The 16,343-nt window shown below is 34.2% G+C and overlaps 3 protein-coding genes across 3 annotated transcripts in view; 1 reads left to right on the top strand and 2 right to left on the bottom strand.

Moving 5' to 3' along the window:
* LOC107673686 (T-cell surface glycoprotein CD3 zeta chain-like) overlaps window positions 1-4,904 on the bottom strand; it is a 7,160-nt gene extending 2,256 nt beyond the window's left edge. Inside the window, exons 1-3 of the mRNA XM_016467396.1 lie at window positions 4,804-4,904; window positions 665-762; window positions 498-569 (exon numbers count right to left, since the gene is read on the bottom strand). Of these exons, the coding sequence (XP_016322882.1) occupies window positions 498-569; window positions 665-762; window positions 4,804-4,861 (228 nt within the window). The 5' untranslated portion in view covers window positions 4,862-4,904. The remainder of the gene's footprint in view (window positions 1-497; window positions 570-664; window positions 763-4,803) is intronic.
* A 2,232-nt stretch (window positions 4,905-7,136) lies between these two features.
* On the top strand, window positions 7,137-11,764 carry LOC107673715 (lysosome-associated membrane glycoprotein 1-like). The gene is made up of 6 exons (XM_016467451.1): window positions 7,137-7,437; window positions 8,135-8,340; window positions 8,701-8,823; window positions 8,926-8,992; window positions 9,079-9,243; window positions 10,437-11,764. The coding sequence occupies exons 1-6, from the start codon at window positions 7,377-7,379 to the stop codon at window positions 10,574-10,576; spliced, it is 762 nt and encodes a 253-aa protein (XP_016322937.1). The 5' UTR covers window positions 7,137-7,376; the 3' UTR covers window positions 10,577-11,764.
* A 694-nt stretch (window positions 11,765-12,458) lies between these two features.
* Window positions 12,459-16,068, bottom strand: LOC107673704 (growth hormone-regulated TBC protein 1-A-like). The gene is made up of 8 exons (XM_016467431.1): window positions 15,984-16,068; window positions 14,902-15,053; window positions 14,634-14,792; window positions 14,396-14,520; window positions 14,017-14,113; window positions 13,154-13,326; window positions 12,791-12,976; window positions 12,459-12,685 (listed from the first exon to the last, which is right to left on the bottom strand). Exons 1-8 carry the CDS (start codon window positions 16,049-16,051, stop codon window positions 12,599-12,601), a joined length of 1,047 nt encoding a protein of 348 aa, XP_016322917.1. The 5' UTR covers window positions 16,052-16,068; the 3' UTR covers window positions 12,459-12,598.
* Between the last annotated feature and the right edge of the window lie 275 nt (window positions 16,069-16,343).

Below are 16,343 nucleotides of genomic sequence, written 5' to 3'. Positions count from 1 at the left end.
ATGTTTAGATAAATAGACAATGATTAGATAAATGCATTCAAAGAAAGTAAAACTAACATGCACCATACAGTACACTGTAAAAAAAAATCTGTAAAATTTACGGAAAAATACGATTGCCAGAATTTTACCGTAAAACAATAGCAACATTACAGGTCTTACGGTTTAAACTTAAATTTACAGTTAAATACCATAATTTTATTAGCTGATAATGTTAATATACCAACCTATTGTAGTACCGAAATCTGTTTTGTACCTTTGTAATACACTGATAACACCAAAAGCAGGTGGTGATGAGAGTCACGTGATGAACCAAAGCCTATGACAAGCATCTTTTAAATATTAACTTATATAGAAGGTGCACAGTGTCATCATAGACGATATAAGTCTATATATATATATATATATATATATATATGTAATATACATCAACAAGTATATTTGAACCTTGAACATGATGAACCTCTATTTGGGAGACTTATATATTAATGAGAACTCACTGTATAGACAGGCTCATTGGGGTTACGGGCCGGGGACGCAGGATCTGGAGGAACAGGCCCTTCCCTTGTAAACTAAGCGATACAAGGCAGAACACAGGTTAGCGGTTAAAACCGTGAGGTACATTTCTTCACTTGGAACGAATGGTGCATGCTAGAGCTCAACTTACCTTCTCTCTGAAGTAGAGAGCAGTAAAAATGATAGAATACAGCAGCAGAAAAACATCTAAAATAAAGCAATTCGTTGGGTCACTCGCAGACATGGCCTCTGCAAATAGAACAAACATTTTTAAAAGACTTTCGTAAAGTACTCTACTAAAACATGGTGTTTCGAATTTGGTGGTTTGTTCTGGTTATTTATGGATGTTTTGTAATGTTTGTCTTCTTTCTTTATTTCTCTGCTTAGTTGGTTTTGTAATGTTAAAAAGCAAGAAAACAAGAAAGAATACATAAGAGAATGGGAAAATGAGAGAAAAAACACCTCTAGTACCTAAACCATCATGCAAATAGAGAAAGAACAAAAATCAGTATTTAGATTAGATGATGTTAGATTAGTTTTAAGGCACATAAGAAGTTGGAAAACATTTGAAAAGTTTTATATGCCTGAATGTCTATGGGATGTTAACTTTCCAATACCAAGGCTTTCATGTCTAGAGTCACTGATTAATATACAATGACTTTCTCTCATGTTAATTCTTGTAAAACATACTATTTAAATTTGAGTTTAAACAGGGGCATCTCAAAAGTGACACACAAATGATCTGCTTGCATTTATTGGATTAGATGGATAGAATGCAAACTGACTTTACAACTTTATAAACAAACCACAGAGAAAGAAAACTCACTGAAATTCGTAGACAAATCCAACAAAGCTGAAAGATAGATTATATGCCTTTTAGTCTATTTTGTTTTGTGTCATTTTTTAAAGGAGGTTTAGTGACAACCTGCCTATGGACTGCAGATGAAAATTAACCTATGGCTAAATCCGGTACTATTCATTGAATGGAAAAATGTATTAAAAATAGTACACTCTCCCTTTTCAAATGAATGAAATAATATAAATAAATAAATAAACAGTGCACACATGTATAGAACATTTAATTAGACTGCTCAATATGCCGCGGACTCTCTTATTTAACATAATAATCAAAATAAATCTATCGATAGTATTTGAGATTACTTGATGTTTCTTAAAGACCGTAAATGTCTTGATTGTGAACAAAACAAGTCTAAATGCATTTTCTAATAAAACATAATTATTAACGAGTAATAATTATTACTTTCGAATCCTACTATTTGCACCATGGTTTGTCATAAGTGCACAACACAACAGAAATTCAAACAAACAGACAAAAATGGAGTAACATTGCTCTTTGATGTAGAGAGTTTTGCATGCACTATATATTGCATTCATAATTGTTCCTCTTAAACAGAGGAAGCTGGGCCACATCTAAGTACTTTACAAGCATTGCATTGTGATCTATTAATTTAGCAAGGTTTTATGGATAAACTTCCATATCTAACATGACTTTTCACTTTAATCAGTGACTTTTAACTGCAATCAGTTCTCAAAGATATCAAAACATTCCTGCACTAACAATACTTGCCTATCATTGGGACAAATAAAAAACATTCAAGTATTTGAGACAAAAATTACTGTGTAATGCAAGCAGGAATCTCCTATCAAATAAAATTTGGTCTAGTCAACCCACCACTCTCATATACAAACACTAAACACCATCATGGTAACACACATGAAACTGAAATAATGCAATAAAAATTAATTTAACAACATTAGATGTAACATACAACCCTAATGTGCAAAACTGATAAGAAAAAACTAAGAAGAAACATAGTTATTTCAACAACAACAAAAAAAAACATCAAATTTGAAATGTAACCCAGGGAATTTTGGGAATGTCAATTTACGGTTATTCACTGTAAATTATACATTCTTTTTCACGTCCAAAAACGGTATACTACCATAAAATTACATGTAATGTCCAATACAGTTTTTCACCGTATGTAGTAGGGGAACTTACCGTTAACCATTTAACGGGTTTTTACTGCAGCATTTTTACAGTCTTTTACTGTTTAATTCACGGTTATTTTTTACAGTGTATGCTTTGTCGACAGAGCTAATTCGGCATTTACTGTGATCTTAAACTGCTTGTTTGGTAGCCTATTGAAATATTATTTTAGACAATTCTTGCATAATTAAATGTAAAAGGGATGAGTCTCATTCCTCACTCTCATTTGTAATTTGTTAAGAACATTTAGTGGTTCACAAAACAAATCTTTATGAAAAAACTGCACTCATGCCTTCCTGTTTGAGGCAATAGGGGCCCAGGCTCCTCTATCTGTCTCTCTGTGTAAATGTGTGTGTGTGTGTCATCTAGTTCGGTGGTTTCTCTGCATAGTTAAATGCAAGAATGAGCACAAAACAGTGAAGCCCCCATTGCATCACTGCAGATCAAGTAGGTGTTTATGGGGGCTGGTGGATGAAGGTTAGCAAACTGACCACACACCTTTCACATGCCATAGGAGTAAAAAGCACTTTTCTTCTGCAAGATCATTGCATACAGAAACAAGGACAATATACAGTATATAAGGCTAGACAAATAAAATCTTTATACACTCAAAAAACAAAACAAGACAATGTACTGGTACTGTATTAAAGTGAAGTTTATATTTATTAAAGTTTACATTTATCACTAATGCATTACTTATCTGAATTTATCTTGCTTAATATAAAAGAATGATTCATTACAAATTTAAGATTCAGATTCATTGCAAATTTAAAATCGTCAGTGATGACAAAAAGGTTGTAGGTTTTATTATTTTAGGCTCCTAATTACCTTGAAGAAGCTATTAATACTAAAATTAAGTTGTTTACCTAGTGTGATTCTATTTAATATATGACAGCAACACAGAATCACAATGAATCAAGAAAATTAGAAATATATATATATATTTTTAATGAGGCCACATTGACTGCAAAGATAGCATTATCATATACAACAGATTCAATGATTTTGCAGTTTGTTCCAAATGTCAGAAATATCTAGTGTGTGTATTTGAATTTGGGCTAAAATCATTGTACATTCAAAATGTATATGTAAAAGGGCTATGCTGCCAGTTATCTATTTTTCTCACTGTTGTCTCAAACTTGCACATAAATTCCTCCAATTACGGTGTGGCAGCAAACACAGACATATTTAATAGATATCAAAAAATTAGTTTGTTGTCTTTTTGGCACATTTTGTTATTAATTTACAACACAAACTTTCTGTGTATTTGTACAAATGCTCTAGTAAAGTTCAGGCATGTTTCTAAAATATTACTTTGCTCAACAAACAAACATTCCTTTAACTAATACTATTGTTTTCCTAAAAAAACCTTTTGCTTTCAGCTTTTATACTGAATCAACTCTGTGGTTGAATTTGCTTGTTGTACTAAAACTTTTGCACCCATTGAATTTACCTGGCAAACAGATATCAAAACAATTATTCCATAATCAAAAATAATTATTTAAATTACCTAAGTATTTATACTGAATATATAATCACCTTCTGCATGATTTGTTGCTGTATTTGTTTTACTATAACTTTTTAAATAACACTTACAATAACCACTACAATAAAATAATATTATTAATGATAATAATAAGAAAAATATAATAAATTAAATTTGGTAAATAAAAATAATAATCAAAGTATCCTACAATAGGTGTGTCTAAGCGGCCAATAATGTTGTTGACTTTTGAAAAGCTGCCATTTACTGATCCTGTCAATTTTGACCTTGAGTTTCATAAAAGGAGAGTGTGGGTTTCAGAGTGCCAAGAGCTGCTTTGCTTGGATCCTTCTTTTTGAATCTCAGGAAGCAACATTTAAGAATGAAGATGACAGTTACAAACCATCATAGTAATTCTGAAAACCTTAACGTATCGTGAACCTTAACGTAACGTGAAAACCATAATGTATCTTTTCATACATTATGTTGCAAACACAATAGTGTACTGCACAGTCGTCACAGCTGTTACATTTTATGCTACAAGTCTTGCTGAGTGTACAGGGAAACTAAAATGGCCACATGAAGATGTCCTGATGTTTGACCTCAATGTTCTTTACAGGAGAAAACACACAAAAGAATTCTAATATTCAATTCTAAACATTCACTTCAGTGACAAATACAGATTTCACAACCCATATAGTAAACCATCAAAACTCTGCGCTGAATGAGCTAGATGTATGTAGATGTATGGCACCTTATGCAATGCGTATGTAGAGAGCAAGATAAATTATTTTACCTGTGGAGGACACATGTGAGGCCAAGAACAAAAGAGTGATTGTCCTGCTCATTTCCATTACATTCCTTGAAACGACAGTTTCTTTGGATACCGTACCTTCCTGTTGCTTGGCCTGTAAGTGATGTGCAACAGTTTTTAGCCTTTCTGTTTTGATTGCTTCTACTGTGTCAGTCTTTTACCTAACAGGAAGTGGCCCTTGCCCTGGGTTTTCTGTTCTAGTGAATGACAACCACTGCCTCCACCAAAGAGTCTCTTGTCCTCTCATCTCAAAAAAGTCTCACCAGCATTTCCTGTATATTTTTAGACCATCTTCACGCTAACAGTTATGTGTCTTTCATCAGTATTGCAGGTTACGAAAGTTACACTGTCTGTTGAGTTAGATTTTTCCATTTTAGCAGCATTTGGGTTGATGTATTCATAACAAATCTGAATCAAACTTATTTTTCCCCTGCAGGAAATCATACACAATAGAAATATTAGTTCTAACAGTTAAGGAAAACATAAAATCAGGCAGCATCTTCAAAACAGAGATCAAAAACTTAACCTGTAACTCTTATAAAATAAATTAATCAGTGTTTTTTCTTCTTCTACTTTTTAATTGAAAATATTTTGCAACTTACATTTCACAAGCTAGTTTGTACATGTTGTGCCCCCTGCTGTTTTGCAATTGCCATTGGTGTGGTCTTGTATTGTTTTTAAACACTAGTACTAAAGACTAGCTTAAATTAGAATAATGTTTCTTTGGGCCCAGCTAACAGAGAACATTCCCACAACTTTGTCCAACATTTTGGCAAAGTTCCCTCAAAGTTATGAACAAACATTCTTAAAGTAACATTAAAAGAACTTTCATTTGAAGTCATGTGGTCTTTGATAATGTTTTCAAAATGTTAGCACAAAAACATTATTTATTCATTGTTCATAGCGTTTGTTTTCTGGACTGTTTTCTTTGGATGTCCGTCTAACCTTTTTTAAATGTTATTATGTGTTTCAGAATGTGTAGAATGTTTAGAATTGCAGAATCATCTAATGGAATGTTCCTTTAATATTTGCATAACCATGAAGAAACGTTTTTTTTTTTTTTTAAATACTAGACATTTTGAATTTTCAAAGAAAATCCAGAAATAACGTTCTTATAATGAGAACTTTAGCAAAACATTCTTAGAACATATTTTTGTTAGCTGGGGGGTCAACTATATAATGGCAGATTTTAAACAAAAGTTTGAAATACTTTCTCATTTCATAAATGTCAGATCTTTATTTTGTATTTTTATTTATCTATAATTATTCATTATTAATTACAATATTTACGGTACATAATTGTTTTTTTTGTTTTTTTGCTAATTTGTAAGGCATGTTCCACTGAGACTTCATATAGTGACAACATTCTACGTGATTTACTTGATATTTTTTCCTGGGTAATAATGTTGGAAATGTTCAATAGCTTTAAAGTATTTAAAGTCTCTATCACTTGTCTGTGCAGAAACTGATTTTTCACTATAAATCTACCTTGAGAAATATTCACTGGAGTAAAAAGTTTGAACACTAGCTCCAGTCTCCCTTATAATTGCTGCAAGTGTTAGATACATTTCATAAGATCATTATGGCTCTTTAAATAAACCATTGCAAGCAACATAAAAGGGTAAAAGGTCAGGTATCACACTTCTGTGATGGCACTGCGGAATGGTCCTAAAATCTTTCGCCTCCTTGTAAATTGTCTCTGTGATGTGACACTTAAGAGTATCTTAAGTCACATGTATCCTGCTCTTTACATCACTTATTTTAGATCACTTATGTGTAGCTACTTTTAAATCTATTTATCTAGCCTACATTTTCACGATATTTCACCATTCTTTAAGTACCGCTTAACGACAGGGAACATACAATATAGGCAATAACTTACTTGTTCATAATTGTCAAAATATTAAACACGACTAATCAAAATGCAACACACACACACACACACACACACACACACACACACGCAGTTGCTTCTGTGGCCCGTTATAGTTATCCAATCACACGATGAAATACTACACTACAGGAAATGTTATGCATGGATGTGTATTTTTACGATTATTTTAATTATTTTATGATTCACTGACTATCCAGGAACTAATAATTTATCACAACGCTTACAGAAATGTTACTTTTGTAACTGAAATGTGATACATCCTGAATAATTTATTATTATTATTATTTAATTTATTATCGATATGGATAGCAGCACTCCATGGTACATTGTGTTCTATCTGTTCTAAAACAACAACAACAACAACAAAAATGCATTTAAAACAAAAACAAGAATAGGTTGCGCATGCGCATTGCTGCTGCTGCGTGATGCTAGCAGTTGCTCACATGACGCTAGTGCTTCTGCTGCGGTTACGAGAAGCTAAACCAATCTGACCTAGTGCGTTTATCAGATGTAGATTTGGCACAGCGGCAGTTCAGAACGGTCGTATACGTCTGCACCATAACAACAGTTATTTGAAGAGTCCGTTTGAAGGCGCATATTGCACAGTCTGCCATCATCTGTTTTTCTATCGAGTGTGTTTTGATTTACTTTGGCAAGAAACATGATCCCCGTCATCCGCAAACAAAACATGCCCTCCGGGACAATTTTTAGCCTGCTGTTGGGTAAGTTTGATTTAAATATTGTGTATTTTGGGCTGCAGGACTATTTGGTCTGGTTATATTTTGGTTAATTAATTGATAATACGAAACGGTCCAGTCCATATATTAATGGGGACGCTAACTGTACAGTTTTTCTTTCTTAATTTAATGTTTTTCGTATGTCTTTTTAAAATAATAATGTTTATTCCTGCAAAACAGTGGCCAACGTTATGTGTGCTGTGTAAGAAAAGCTGAGTATTTCTCATTTGGAGGGAAATATTTTTGCATATTTACAGAAACTACCATATCCATGCTCTTTTTTTGAATACCAGTTTATACATTTTAAAGGTGCAGATGTTCAATATTTTTTTTTAATTAAAAAAACGTTTATAAAATTAAGAAATGAGATTATGTACTTTTAGTAAGGCTCAGTAGCTATATATAAAAAAGAAACTGTACTCTGGACACCTAAGGGGTCGCCCCCTCATGGGTGCCACCATATTGCCATTAACTGAACAGCCTGTCCTACAGTTTGCAGCAGCATTTAGTAAACTAATGCAATGCATCCATGTCAATAGCTGTCAGTATAAAGTCTAAAATTACGTATGCTATTGGAATGAATAAGCATAGTGTAGCAAAAACGTACTTAGTGCAACTTTAAATCTAACCAGTGCTACAACTCATCTTGAGCCTTTTAAAAATAATGACATTACCGTTCCAGCTCTCACTATACATCAGACTTTGACTGCTGATGTTCCGCCTACTGTGGTCGCCCCTGAAACCAGCTCTCCTCCAGCTTCTCCTGCAACCCCTGGACCCCCCGAGCGAGGCAGCTACAATGTCACCAATGCCACTGATGCTGTCTGTCTCTTGGCACGGATGGGACTGCAACTCAACATTAGCTTTATTTCGAACTCTCATGGCAAAGTACTTGCACATGCAGCTTTCACTTTCATTGGACAGGAGTAGCTTGAAACATTCTGCTAAATATCTCTTTTTCTGTTCAGTGGGTAAACAAACAAACTTTTTTAAATGACAGTTTAATTTTCCATTCTTAGCTTGTTGTGCACCTGAGATGGCACATAGAAAAAGGACCTGTATGCTTCATTTCTATGACAAATACCGTTTATTTTGCCATTATTAAAATTCCTTGGGTTGTCATGTAAATAAAGGGATTTGCTGGGATAAAGGGATTTGTATGACTATTTTATGATTATAATTCAGAGTAATGAAGGTTTAGCCTCATTTGTAAATGTAATCTAACGGTAAACATACCTTTCTTTCCAGACTGTCCAGGAGGTCTTGAACCTGCATCCAAACCTGGTTAAATTCTCTGGATCCTGCGATCCGGACAGTGCAACTCTCATACTCACTGAGGACAACATTACTCTGACTTTCAGCTTTTCTTTGGTAAGTTTCGCATCTCCTCCAATTATTTACCCTAATGCCCTCTTAAATTATTCAGACCATGTTGATATTATAACATTTGAAATATGCTTGTTTCCTTTTCAGAATTCCACATTAAACAAGTATCATCTTAGTGGGTTGGAGTTGTCAGCTGCATTGCCTGATATGGCTAGTAAGTCAGTATTAAATATTCCATGTTTAATAGTTTTAGTTTTTAAAATCTGAGCAAATTCTATTATTTTTTATTTTTTTGCCCAGAGCGCCTTGTTTTCAGGAACACCACTCTGAACTACATGGTGGGAACCCTGGGCCACTCTTACATGTGTCAGAAGGAGAAGACCTTGAGCGTTACACAGGATTTCTCTCTCAACACCTTCCAGCTTCAAGTGCAGCCTTTTGGTGTCAATGGAGATTTTGGAGCAGGTTTTTTTCTTTTTTCTCTTTTAACATTTCTTAGTTTTGTCCTTTAATTCTTCAAGGAATGTTCTGGGTTCAACACAAGATTAATCCGCAGCATAAAATGCTTAGTTGTCATAACAATGTGAAGCTGATAAACTTAACTTTTGCATAAGGTTAAGGTGTCGTTCATCCACTCCAATAAAAATGACACAACAATATTACTAGAATTTTAATTAAAAAAAAAAATAATCTAAAGTATGTTTATATTTTGCCATATTTTTTTCTATAACTTTTTTTGGCAAAAAAAAAGGACTATAGTGTCCTGCACCCACTAGTAAAAAACAAATATATATAAAACATTATATCTGCTGTCTGAATAATTTCAGTCAAACCAAAAATTATTCAGACACCAGATATAATTTTTGATATTTTTTTTACTAGTGGGTGCAAGATATTCTTCATACAGTGGACTACCAGTAAAACTGATCAAAATTTGGGACCAAAAATTATTCATACACTTTGACCTGACCATTTTTTGCTTAAGTGTTTTTTCTTTAATTGCCAATGCGACCTTTTTACACCACAAAACAAAATTAAGCATTGCTTGGTAATTGGTTGACCTGAATTGGTATTATCTAATTGTGTACTTTAACAGCTGACAGCTGTTCAACCTAATTCATTATATACCTTTCTATCAAAGTTATCTGACATTATCAAGATGAATTTGTTCTGACCAGTGTTGGGGAAAGTTACTTTTAAAAGTAATGCATTACAATATTGCGTTACTCCCTAAAAAAGTAACTAATTACGTTACTTAGTTACTTTTTATGTAACGTAATGCGTTCCGTTACTTTTGCGTTACTTTTTAAATATGAGCAGGGCTTGATTGTTTTTAATATAAGAAGGTCTATTTATAGCAAATGTAAAAGCCCTTTCACACCAAAAAGTGTAATGAATAAACCTCAGGCTGAAGGAAAAGTAAATTCACGTCTGTACAGAAGAACGTAGGAGAAGAAGGTACACTCTTCAGCAATAAAAAAAACAATGAAGCACAATTGTTAGTTTATCTAAAGTAATTTTTGCTACACACACACACACACACACACACACATACATACATACATACATATTTCAGAAATGATTTGTGTTTTCCAATTTTTCTTTAGTTTTTTCACCACCATCTCCCTTTCTCTCCTCTTGCTCTGTCTCTGTTCTAGCTGAGGAGTGTGATCTAGATGAGGACGACATGTTGATTCCCATTATTGTGGGTGCTGCATTGGCTGTTCTAGTGCTCATCGTGATCCTGGCCTACCTTATTGGCAGGAAGAGAAGTCATGCGGGCTACCAGACCATCTAACCTCATGTAATCTTCAAGCCAGGATGTGTAGGCACCACCGATTTCTGCTCTCATCTGGACTCAACACTACGACAACTGCAGCTGCCTAGTTTTTAACCCGCCCTGCCCTCTGCTGGTGTCTCACCCTGCCACCGCTCAGGTGGACCTGCGCTTTCTGGACTTTTTGTTGTATTATGTTAAACATAGTATAATTAATGCATACTTAAGGGTGCAGGGAAAAATCAAAGGTGTGTTTGAGGCTCTAGGTCATGCTAAATTATTGTTTCCAGGAACCAGATTATGCTTATCTAGAGGAATGCCTGGTGTTTGTTGTTATTTAGGCTTAATCTGGGTTAGAAAGCACATGATCTGTTTGGTACCTCATATTCTTAAATTTAACCTCATGCGTTTATTTATATAAATACAAGGATTTAGGGAAAACTGATTATGCTGTTACTGCTCAGTATAAAAGGGACTAGATATTTAACACTACTTCCTGATCCTGATCTCAAAGTGATTTAATTTGGAGTTGAACACTATACAGCTTTTGAGATTCAACAAATTGGAGAAAAATAATTAATTTAATTGTGTTAAAAAAGCCTTGCATAACAGTGTTGAGTCAGATGTCAGTTTGGTACTAAGTTTTAATGAAAAGAAATTCCACATCTAGCCTGGATCTCTCCAGATCTGCTGAGGCAGTGGGTACCAAAGAGATTCTTAATTTATACAAATAGAATATCCACTTTCTAGAGTAGAATACCCCTCAATAACACTAAATAGCTGTTTCCCTCTCATACTACATATCAAAACTATATAGCCTGCTTGCTTCCATTTAGCATTGTATTTGCACTCATTCAAAAATGTTAAAAGGGAAATTCTGCTAGAGTGAGGATATATTATGGTTTTTTGCACTACTGGATGGACAAAGGGTGTGATTCCCACTAACACAACAGGAAGTTCTGAATAACGACGTAGGTTTAGACTATTATAGGCCCAGGTAAATGGTTAACTTACAAACACAAGGAGTGCACTAAAAACACGCTTGATCATATGGTGGATGAATCTCTCCTTTCTAATGCACCTTCATATGGAATGACTGCATAAATGGAGTTGTTGTGGATATTGAAGTGTTGCCTTGATTGCTATGAAGTTCATGTTTTAAGGGAATGCGATTCTAAGTTTCTAAATAAAGTGAAAAATAAAAGCCAAGAAAAAGAGTTTGCTTGTTAAACATCTTTATTTAGTTAAAACCTTTAGTTATAACACAAAACTGATTGTTATTAGTAAAAAAAAAAAGAAAAAAGTAAAAAGTTAATGCTTAGATTGTTCACTCAAAAATGAAAATTCTAAATATCTACCAGTAAATATCAGTAGGCTAAAGATCATACAGGTTTGGAACGGCATACCTCCAGTAAATGATAACATTTTTTGGGTGAACTACTGTTCAAAGGGTTAGGGTCAGTAAAATCTTTTGAAAAATTAATACTTTTATTCAGCAAGGACACATTCAATTAATCAAATGTCAAATTTAAGACGTTTAAAAAGCATTCAATAAATGCTTTATTGGTTTTCCATTAATCAAACAATATTTATCACGGTATCCATGAAATATTAATCAACACCAAATCAGCAAATTAGAATGATTTCTAAAGGCTCATGTGACACCGAAGACTGGAGTAACAGCTGCAAAAAAAATTCAGCTTTTGCCATCACAGGAATAAATTACAACTTTAAACTTTTCTATATAAATGGAAAACATTGTTCTAAATTGTAAATGATACTTTACAATGTTACTGTTTTGCTGTATTTTTGATCAAATAAATGCAGGCTTGGTAATCTTAAGAGACATCTTTCAAAAAAAAAAATCTTACTGACCCCAAACTTTTGAAAGGCAGTGTATCCCTTTCATTATGTTTAAAATATTCATATAAAAGCTTAACACACTATGAAGTTTTCCCACACAGTAAGTAATAAATTCTCATCTCGCATGCTGAAAATGCAGAACTGTATGTCCATGTTCACCATTTAGTGTAAAGGAGGGTTTTAGGCAGAAGTAATGTGATTCCTACACATCTTCCTGAGTTTAGTAATTGTTGCTGTAGAGAGACCTCCAGGCTCCATAAAGATTTTCTGAAGAGAGAAGACAAACAAACAATCAAGAACAAACACATCATTATAAAAGAGGTCTGTAAGTATTAGTTTAGTTGGTGAATAAACAGCATCCACAGAATTTACCTGCATGAATGTATGGCAGTCCTCTACGTACTCCCCGTGAGTGATCTGTTTGAAGCATTCACAGATTTCTGGGAGACTCTGCGCCTGTGAGATGAGGTTCTGATGGTGACGAATCAGCGTCAAAGCCACTCGGAACAGGATCTTGGATCCCTCGTAAAACAGGCAGTCCCATATTCTCAGCACTGTCTGAGAAAAACACAAGGCTACCAATCTTTACATTCAATATTGGCATTACAAACTCTACTTATGCTACATAAAACCAACTAGTGATTTCATAAGATTTTACAATTGTATGAATTCAGTGACTTCAAAGCTTACCACTGAATTCTTTTCACAAAGTACAACCTTTGACTTCATCCTCACCTCTACAGGAAGTATGTCAACATACAGGCAGATGAACCAGCGTGAGACCACCAGGGTCCACATTACATCGTGTCTATTCATGACCTGCCAGACAGCAGGAACCTTCATCCTGACAAGCTCTCCAAGCACCTCTTGATCCATTTGAAGCCCCAGCATTGTTGGTGTGTAATAGTCTAGATAAAAAAAAAACATATATATGGAACATGATGAATGGATTTATGATGAATTCATAATTTCTGAGTATAACTTATTCAGATGTATGTGGTGGGGTGATTTGAGCACTTCAAAACTATCATTAACTTTGCAGAGCATTTATTACATTAACATTACAGTTAACAAATATGAAATTGCTGTGTTAAAAGAATAGTTTACCCCAAAATTAAAATTTTGTCTTCATGTACTCCCCCTCAAGTCATTTCAAACCTGTATGACTTTCTTTTTTCTGCGGAACACAAGATATTGGTAACCAAATAGTTTTGGTGACCACTGACTTCCCAAATACGGACACATATGGAGCTAATTCTCAAACATTTTGTTTTATCTTCCAGGAGAAGGAAAGCCATAACGGTTTGGTTACATGAGGGTGAGTAAATGATGACAGAATATACATTTTTGTGGGGAACTATCTCTTTAACGAATGGCAAGATTTAAGCTTAAATTACCTACAGCACTAGCCTAAAACAATGGCTAAACAGCTATTTAGCTATTGGTTAACATTATTTTCCCCGCCCACAAGGTCTAGATGATGTCATCTGAAACAGAAAGTTGTTTCAGGTTGTGGAACAATTTATTACATTTTGATTAACAGAATGATTAACCTATGCAGTCCTGGTTATATACAATAGTGGCTAAAAGTGACCGACCTGGTAAGATCTTGCCAAGTAAAGCATTCATTAACCAGAAAGACTTCTCTTCATCTTTGGTGATGACGAGGAGGTATCCAGCAATAAAGTTCATTCCCTAAAATGGCAACAAGGGATACATTTCAGCAGCCTACTGATTTGAATGCAGACGGGTACAACAGGTTCAGTCATTATATTGACAGGGTAAACAACACAAAATTACAGCAGTTTAGAGTGTCGTACTTCCTCACTCGTTATAATTGACTATTCTCTAGTATATACAAAACAATAGTTTTAGATTCTCATCTACAGTAGGAACTTCAATACATCCTGGATTCAAGCGACACTTTAGTTATAGTGGCCATGTGTGTAAAAGGGCATGTGTACATGACAGTAGTACCTGACAGTAACCAACATCCTTATTGTGGTGTCCATAAGCCAGAAGTACATTAAACAGGGCTTTTTGTAAACATGGCTGGGAGGTGGCACGGAACTGAATGTTGTCAGGAAAGGTTCTGTGCATATCTGTAAAAAAAAGAAATCTCAGAAATATTTTGTTTCCCATATGTCCCATCCAATCTGATTTAAAACTATGCTTTAAAATAAAACATGGTTTCATGACTGGAGAAATAACTTACCAGCACGTATAACCTCTTCTATTTTAGGGTCATGCTCAGGCTTTAATAGAGAATGATAGTAGCCAGGATTTCTGTCCAACTGGTCCTGGGCTCCACTAGCTGCCATCCAGATCTGAGTGCGATGTTCACATGGAACCCCCTTCCTCACATATCGCTTCACTGCAAACCCAAATGACAGCTTTAAAAAGTGAAAAAATTTCTTTATCCTTTATGTGTCGATTCAATAAAATAAAAGAATAAAACAAATTAACTAAATTCAATTGCCTACCTTTTATATTTTTCTCAACATTTACAGTGCCCTGCAAAAGTTTCGACCACTTCTTTGACCTTCTAGTGACAACAGCTAAATGCTTGGACATAAAGTCCTCATAGGATTCATAGTTGAAATCTTCCGCTCTCTCAAATCCATATTGGTCTACCCTAGAAACACATTTAAAGACTTGTTTTAAAGACTTGTGGGAATACTGTTAAAGAATAATAACAGAAACTTTAATGGAAATACCATAACAATATGAAGCTAAAATAAAACGAGTTCATTATTATTTTGTTTACATTACATTTTCTGAAATGTCTTTTACTTTTTATTTTTATTTTTTATTTATTTTTTTATTGAATCACTCAAATTCAACACTTTACAGTAGCCAGGGGGTGAACACAAAGAAAAAGTTATACAAAATTACAGTGAAATAAAGAGAAAATAAAAAATTAAAAATAAATTACATAAAAACATGGAAATGTTTACATACATTAATAGATCTGAGTGCGATTTTCAAATGGAACCCCCTTCCTCACATAACGCTTCACTGCAAACCCAAATAACAGCTTTAAAAAGTGAATAAAAACTTCATCCGTTATGTGTCAATTCAATAAAATAAAATAATTAAATTAAATTGCCTACCTTTCACGTTATTCTCCACTTTTACAGTGCCCTGCAAAAGTTTCGACCACTTCTTTGACCTTCTAGTAACAACAGCTAAATGCTTGGACATCAGATCCTCATAGGATTCATAGCTGAAATCTTCTGATCTTTCAAATCCATATTGGTCTACCCTACAGACACATAAAGACTTGTTTTAAACTTGTGGGAATACTGTTAAAGAAGAATGTAATAGACACACCATAACATTCTGAAGCTAAAACAAGACGAGTTCATTATTATTTTCTTTACATGACATTTTCTGAAATGTCTTTTACTTGTTTAAGTGTTCATATTGACACTGACGCAGGCATCACCTGACGCACAGGTGTTTTGGACCATCTCGTGGCGACCGTTCCACTTTCCATAATATAGCGATTTGTATTTTATAAGTAACATCACTTCATCATAGTAATATAAAGTCAGGTTCATACCTCTGGCAGTCGTTGCTGTCTGAACTGGCGGAACATTCCGTGCTTTGATCATTAAAGTGATTCTCCATGTAGAGTTTAGTGCGTCTCTTCCTTCCATCGGTCTCTAACTGAGCTGAGCTGAGCTGAGCTGTTTATATAAACTCCTCCCCTACACCGAAACCTGGCATATGCACAGGTTTTTCATTTTACCTTGCGTATTGCCTGTTTGATTTTATAGTGTGTAGTTATGTTGTCTATTATTTTAACTCGACGTTTTAACCATTTAAAATATTTGTTTTGAGTATTAATATGGAAACTTAGGTCGTTAGGTTCAAAATAATTTATGCAGTTCACTTGATCTACTGTAAACTTCCCAGCAGG

This window comes from Sinocyclocheilus anshuiensis, unplaced genomic scaffold (assembly GCF_001515605.1).
Source record: "Sinocyclocheilus anshuiensis isolate Anshui unplaced genomic scaffold, SAMN03320099.WGS_v1.1 scaffold628, whole genome shotgun sequence".
In the NCBI taxonomy this organism is placed as follows: domain Eukaryota; kingdom Metazoa; phylum Chordata; class Actinopteri; order Cypriniformes; family Cyprinidae; genus Sinocyclocheilus; species Sinocyclocheilus anshuiensis.
This window is presented reverse-complemented; position numbering and strand designations above follow the sequence as displayed.

What these genes read in the sequence shown, in the direction of transcription:
- LOC107673715 (XM_016467451.1), top strand. Translation starts at nt 7,377, where the DNA reads ATGATCCCCGTCATCCGCAAACAAAACATGCCCTCCGGGACAATTTTT. An exon ending in TTTCGAACTCTCATGGCAAA is followed by an intron (nt 8,341 to 8,700) that starts GTACTTGCACAT and finishes CTTTCTTTCCAG; the next exon opens with ACTGTCCAGGAGGTCTTGAA. An exon ending in TGACTTTCAGCTTTTCTTTG is followed by an intron (nt 8,824 to 8,925) that starts GTAAGTTTCGCA and finishes TTTCCTTTTCAG; the next exon opens with AATTCCACATTAAACAAGTA.
- LOC107673704 (XM_016467431.1), bottom strand. Translation starts at nt 16,051, where the DNA reads ATGGAGAATCACTTTAATGATCAAAGCACGGAATGTTCCGCCAGTTCA. An exon ending in GACAGCAACGACTGCCAGAG is followed by an intron (nt 15,054 to 15,983) that starts GTATGAACCTGA and finishes ATGTGTTTCTAG; the next exon opens with GGTAGACCAATATGGATTTG. An exon ending in TGTTGAGAAAAATATAAAAG is followed by an intron (nt 14,793 to 14,901) that starts GTAGGCAATTGA and finishes TTGGGTTTGCAG; the next exon opens with TGAAGCGATATGTGAGGAAG.